This window comes from Malania oleifera, chromosome 9, assembly GCF_029873635.1.
Source record: "Malania oleifera isolate guangnan ecotype guangnan chromosome 9, ASM2987363v1, whole genome shotgun sequence".
NCBI classification, from domain to species: Eukaryota; Viridiplantae; Streptophyta; class Magnoliopsida; order Santalales; family Ximeniaceae; genus Malania; species Malania oleifera.
Window position 1 is genome coordinate 72,832,978 of NC_080425.1, and position 6,529 is coordinate 72,839,506.

The window sequence follows — 6,529 nt, forward strand, 5'->3', positions numbered from 1 at the left end:
TCCATCTTTCTTCCTCTCCTTCTATATAATTGATCTCAGCTCAGCTTACTTTTCCAGACTACTGAGTCCCAAACATTCACTAATATAGGGTAATTATTATATTATAAAAATATTCTTTCTTGAGAGATATTTCAGTAATTAAAAGTTCAAATTTACTTGTTAGAGTTGAATTTTTAATTTGAAGAATGGTGTGAGGGATGGGAAGGGTTATGGGATAGAAATGGGCTTGCCCCTTGTTATATATAGCACAATTTCAACATGATTCTATGTATATAGAATAAATAGAACTTTCCCAACAAGAAGAAGCGTACGTCCTAGAGGCAGAGGCTTATTCATGGGATAATTTTAAGAGGCTTGCATGCTATCATTCTCAGCCAAGTTAAGGGGCGCTGCCCTCTCCAAAGTGCAAATACATACAGTACTCTCATCTCATCAGAACCCAAGCCTTCATTTGAAAAAAAAAGAAAAAGAAAAAGTAAGTACGCAGTTAACCAGAGAGGCAACTGTCCGTTCATTAAGTTTCAAGGTGGTACAAACTACCCCCCCAAAGTAAATGAACCAAAAAGCAAGCAATTCATTTTGGCCCATGACGTACGTACATATATCATCTTCAGGAAATATTGGAATTTAGGGACCACGCACTATTCCTCCAACCATGAAGTGACCATCAATTTTCTTTTGTAATTTCTATTGGAATTGTCCTTATCCCCCCACTCCCTCCCCCCACCCAAACTAACAATAAAGACCCATCCTCCTAATTGCGACTCTTATTTTCATTTGTGATCACATATCTAGAGATAATTTAACCCAAAAAAATCTAGACGAGCCCTATGTGAGAAGTCATCAGTCCTATTTCAAACTATGGCCAAAAATGATTAAATCAATCCTCTCTCTCTCTCTCTCTCTCTCTCTCTCTCTCACACACACACACACACACACACACACACACACCAATGCATGACCCACACACAAGGAGAGAGAGAGAGAGAGAGAGAGAGAGGGACATACACAAATGGAGACCGCTAGGACTAATGGACTACATAGTCATGGATGTATATATAATGATACGAACAATAGTGCGAAATTAAAAGTGATTTTGGAAGGAATTCGTTTATGTAAATGATTTCATTATTTTAATATTATTATTAAAAGTGACTCATGAATTGTTGTTGATTGACTTCGAAAAGATAGATATACATTGTGATATCTTTGGAATTTTTGAGAGGACCTCGTAGCGGAGTTAGAAAAAGTGAACTTCATAGTGATCCATCAATATAGGGAAGACAATTGTTGATGGGTGGAGAGGAACACTCAGTCACTGGATGTGACTGAAACTCAGTGAGGATAAATACCAAACAAGTATATTTCAATATGAAAAATAATACAGAGGAATTCAAACAACAAAATCTCTCGCTCACTCACTGGCTTTCAACTCTCAACACACCACACTTTGCTCACATTTACTCACACACAACTCAGCTATTTATAGTAATTATAGAAATCAAATAATCAACAATGGTGGGTGCAAATCTTCAATAGAGGTGGGCTGGTAGGTGGAGTAGGTTGCCTGCAAATCTCCAATGTCCACAACGGTGGGCTGCCGGTCTTCAATGGAGGTGGGCTGCCGGTCTTCAAGTTTAATCTTCAACAATTGTGCAGTTGATTTTCTCGCTAGAAAACGAGAAATGGGAAATAATGTCATCTACAAAAAATAATAGCTTTTGACACATTTTCTGAAAGGTATCATTTGGATGGATATGAGTTTTTACCACGTTCTCTGAAAAGTATTATTTGGATGGATAGGTTGTGTCTCATTTCCTTTCGTCATTAGTTCAACCTTTCGATTTTTGTTTAGTTGATTTAGGTTTTTTTTGATATTTTGCTTTTAATTTATTTTATTATTTTTGTTTTTGATAGGCTTGTTTAGATTTGATTTTTATTTAATTTAATTTTTTTGAATTTTTATCCTATTTTGATTAGTTGTTTGTGTTGTTTTTTAGTGACCTTTAATTTTTTTTTATTTGTAATCTCTCCTTACTTGTCCTCTACCAAAAGTGAGGGTATATCAATAAATAATTGGAAGTGCCGCCCTCCTTTAGTGTGTGTGTATATATATATATATATATATATATATATATATATATATATACCTTTAATTGCAAAATCTACATTAAAATAGGAAAATAATTAACATATCAGTAATTTCCTGCAACCAGAAATTCCAGTAGCTCCTTTTCCTCAATCATTGCCACTTGCAATATTCCTCTATTTCATCTTAATGAACATTTTTTCCCAAATCATATATTAAAGGTCCGAACCACCAAAACTAGCGAGTATATATACCCTAAACCACTTTAATTTGCATATATATATATATATATATATATATATATATATTACTTCATGCATACACCAACTACCCACCCCTGATTATAACTCCAGACTAGGTGTGGTATTAATTAGGTGTTTACACTGACACAACAGTAGTAAGTACACCGGTGTGTACTTCAGATCTTATATAATTTTACTACGTGTGGAAAAATTATCCAATTTATCTAAAACTCACACGCATAACAAAATTATAATAGATCCAATTTATATTATTTAATAATTCTTTCCTCAATTTCCCCCCTCTCCGGCTAAGTCATGTAGCAGCTGTGCTCCCACAAAGTTTGCGTGAGGCAGATTCTGGGCCGCCTCGCTATCAAATAGCGAGAACTGAGCTGGTTGGCAATCCACAATGTGATCCGTGGGGTAAAAGATAGAGCCCTGAGAGGCTGGTGAGAAAGCCAAGCTCACCCCATTTCCTCCATGCTGCTGCAAACCCAGCGTCAGTGACACCCCGGCACCGCCCCCAAAAGTCTGGTTATGGCCCGTTTCATCATTTGCACATGAAACAGACCCCGCCGTGTCCTGGTTGTATGATGAGAAGTTCAGCTCCATCCCCCTGAATGGCTCGGCCGACCTTCTGAGCAGCTGCTGCGGGTGGCTGTGGAACTGCAGGGTTTCAAGGGGTTTGCTGTTTCTGGCCTTGTTTTCCTCTGATGGGTTATTGATGATGGAGGAGAGAGAGTCGGAGTCGATTCGATTGAGTCGGTCCAGGGCGGGCTTGGTATCTTCTGGGTGCGGTTTAGGGTTTTGGTTAGGCCGGCGGTCGCCCGCATTAGTACTACTGCCTTGATCCTTCGTTTCTTCTAGGTACAGTCCTTCCACCATGGGTTTCCATAGTCTAACTCTTGCGTTGATGAACCAATTGGCAACCTGTTAATCATATAAACAACAAAAGCATTTGTCAAGTATAATCCGTTATTAATATAATAAAGATCAGTATTAATTAACTCTGGACTTTACTTAAGACGATATCCTCCATAGAAAATGAAAATGATTAGCTGATGGGGAATTAATTAATTAATTAAGTACTAATCATTCACGGAGAATAAAAATAATAGAAAGACGTGGACGTACCTGGCCTCTTGTGAGACTTGTTTGGCGGGCTAATATATGCTTATCTACGTCGCTTGGATACCTGCAAAGGTTCCATGGAACACAAAATTAATCAAAGGAAAATCTGATCTCTGTTTGGAACGGATAAGGACGAATTCATTCATATGCGGATGAAAAGATTTTTGAAGGGAAAGAATATTTACGGGTCAAGGAAATGCTCGAACAGCCAAGCTCGAAGAACGGCAACGGATCGCTCGGGGAGGCCTCGTTGCGGCCTCCATAAATTATTCTCCATAATGCTCATTTGCTGCACGGCTTTTTGTTGCCTTAATGTTTGATCAAGAATCCTCAGCCTCGGCGTCTCGCCTCTCGTCGTCCCCGGCGCAGCTGTGTCTTTGTCCTCCATAGCTTTCGACGTCGCCCGAATCTGATCTACAATTGCGTCCCTTAGGCACTTGAAATGCCTGGACATGGTTCGGGAAGGTAATGCCGTGTAGACGGACGCCGTGCCGCTGCCTGCTATGGCTTCAAATGATGATGCCATAGCCTTCATTAGATCACAGTAGTGTTTATATCTTCTGTCCACCTTACAAGACCCATAGAAAATTAAATTATAGAAGTGACCACGAACTTGTACATTTGAGGTAAATTGCTTTCGTCATGGGACGTGTATATATTTAATTAAATTATACAATGTATTTAATATTTTCTTGTGACGAGTATTCAGTTAGTTTCGGAATTTAATTTTGGAGATCCCAATAGACCAACTACCAGGTAAAAGTTTGATTTTTGTTTTTTCACATCTTCAGATATTAAAAAAAAGCAAATTTTTTTTTTTAATGAGCAATGAGCAAAGCCAGGAATTAAATAAGCGTAGGAAGGATGGATCTGTAATAATTAAGCAGAAATAACAAAATCACACATAGTATATGTATATACCTCTTTCAGCATTGAAAGCAACTTTTCTTTTCTATTCTGCAAGTCCACGGGATCAAGGGAGTAGAAAGATTGCTTTGTTGAAGAACAGCGCGCATCAGCAATCTCATCTTTCCCCCACTGTTTCGTCTTAAGCGGCTTTTGCTTTGGCGGATCGGTTTGCTTCATCGCAATGTCACAGAACTCGCTCAGAAGCTCTTGGGCAGGACCCAAATACTTGGAGTCTCTAAGATGAAAATAATGAGCAGATTTTTGGTAAAACAACTCCTCTGTAGAGTTGGAGGAATCAAACCTTTCATCATATTGCTCGCCAGGATTAACATGTCCACTCGTAATCCAAGTGGAATCCGGAGGAACCATCATACTCCCACTTGTTGTTTTGGAAATCCCAGTTGGGAATTCGAATTTGGTGAAGCACTGATCGAGCTCGTAAAAATGGCTAGCTGAGTCATTGATGGCCTTGGAAGAGGAGGGAGCAGCGGTGGAGTGGCTCACAGGTTTACCAAAGATCAAACCTGTACTGCGATGATGAGTACTGTGCTGCTGTTGATTTTGTGGGGGAAAGTCTATCATCTCCACGCATGTGGCCAAGCGGTAGATGTCTTCTGGGTTGGACTCGAAGGTTTGGATCTGGTTGGCGACATGGGTCTGAATAGTTGGGTTGCTAGATGAAACAATATCCGAGTAACATAAGGCAGCGGGCGAGACCATGTTCCTAGAAGATTAATTTCTCTCACGATTGGGAGCCTTAGATTAAGATTTCACCAGACATCCAACCCACTAGCTTCTTCTTCTTCTTCTTCTTCTTTAGAATTTACCTACCCTGAACTTGGGCCGGCTTTCGTTTGTCAGGGATTATTTTCAATGCAACTGAAGATGGTTCGCCATGACAGCTAACCTAGGCAGATAGATCAGACAATTCCTCATATCATCAGAAACAGAAGATCGGATAGTGGTGATGATGACCTACCTAGCTAGCTAGCTCCAAGCCAAGAATTATATATGCCTCTCTCTCTCTCTCTCTCTCTCTCTCTCTCTCTCTCTCTCTCTCGCTCTGGGGGTGTTGGCAGGTAGGTCAATGGCACTGGCATATAAATATATCCAGATCGAATAGGTTTCCTAGCTAGACATCCAAATCCCTTCAATTATTTCACGCCCAGAATTTTAAAAAAGAAAGAAAAACTATTAACTCTACACGCACAAGAATCCTTAATTGAATGGTCCACACCCACGCAGTCGCCCTGCTCTCTCCTCCTCTTCAAAAGTAAGTGGTCCTCTCCTTTGCAACCAATCAACCACAAAAGCTTGTTTCTCTGATATATATATACCTGCCACTTACCATATAGCTATAGCTATCCTCCTTAATTTCTTTCTTCCTTCCTTCATCTTTATTAATCTTATATAATTCACTTCTACTACATGGGGCCGAGGGCTGGTTCTCAGGAAAAGCAAACTATTCAGGTCAAGCCAAGCCCCATCACTCAAAGCGGAGAAGAGCAAGGGGAAAACTATATCCCATTTGAACTAAGCTTAAAAGTTTCTTCTCCTTTTCAATTAAGTAGGTACAGTTTTTGTCCTTTTGAACTGTGAATTGATCTTTGGAAGCATATATATATATATATATATATATATATATATATATATATATATATGTATTGTAGGGTAGCTTGCTGATGATAGGGCACTAGGGGGGTGGGCACCTGTTTGTGTTTCAGACCGCCCGGCTTCCTAATTGCAGTACTGCAGAGTTTTGTAGTAATTCAGGGCAGTAGACTTGCAGTTTCTTATAGCCCTACCCATAGGGTTGGGGGTCCATTCTGTGTACCTCCACAGTTGAATGGGGGTTTGGTTCACTTCCTCACAAAACTTATTTGGCCTAGTCCCAATTGGATTATTTCTATGAATTAGTTTGCATTTATCGATCCCCACTCTCCAATCCTTTTTTTTTTTTTTTTTTCTTTTTGCAAAAAAAAAAAAAGAACTTGATAATTAAAGCAAATTAATTTACAACGGTTTTTTTTTTTTCTTTTTTGGTTCACGAGGTTTATTGGTTTAATTTGAGACACGCGATAGACCAATATATAACCCATCTTATGTAATAAAATATATATATATATTTATATATATATAACCCATCTTACACTTTCTT

The 6,529-nt window shown here is 39.0% G+C and overlaps 1 protein-coding gene across 1 annotated transcript; it reads right to left on the minus strand.

Annotated features, from left to right (window-relative positions):
• Window positions 1-2,232: 2,232 nt before the first annotated feature.
• On the minus strand, window positions 2,233-5,912 carry LOC131164123 (homeobox protein BEL1 homolog). The gene is made up of 4 exons (XM_058121097.1): window positions 4,384-5,912; window positions 3,648-4,030; window positions 3,466-3,526; window positions 2,233-3,261 (listed from the first exon to the last, which is right to left on the minus strand). The coding sequence occupies exons 1-4, from the start codon at window positions 5,089-5,091 to the stop codon at window positions 2,620-2,622; spliced, it is 1,794 nt and encodes a 597-aa protein (XP_057977080.1). The 5' UTR covers window positions 5,092-5,912; the 3' UTR covers window positions 2,233-2,619.
• Between the last annotated feature and the right edge of the window lie 617 nt (window positions 5,913-6,529).

Bases quoted from the DNA above. Each gene is read 5' to 3' on its own strand.
- LOC131164123 (XM_058121097.1), bottom strand. From the start codon at position 5,091: ATGGTCTCGCCCGCTGCCTTATGTTACTCGGATATTGTTTCATCTAGC. The intron at 3,527-3,647 runs GTAAATATTCTT...GAACCTTTGCAG, and splicing joins TTCGAGCATTTCCTTGACCC to GTATCCAAGCGACGTAGATA. The intron at 3,262-3,465 runs GTACGTCCACGT...TATGATTAACAG, and splicing joins CAAGTCTCACAAGAGGCCAG to GTTGCCAATTGGTTCATCAA.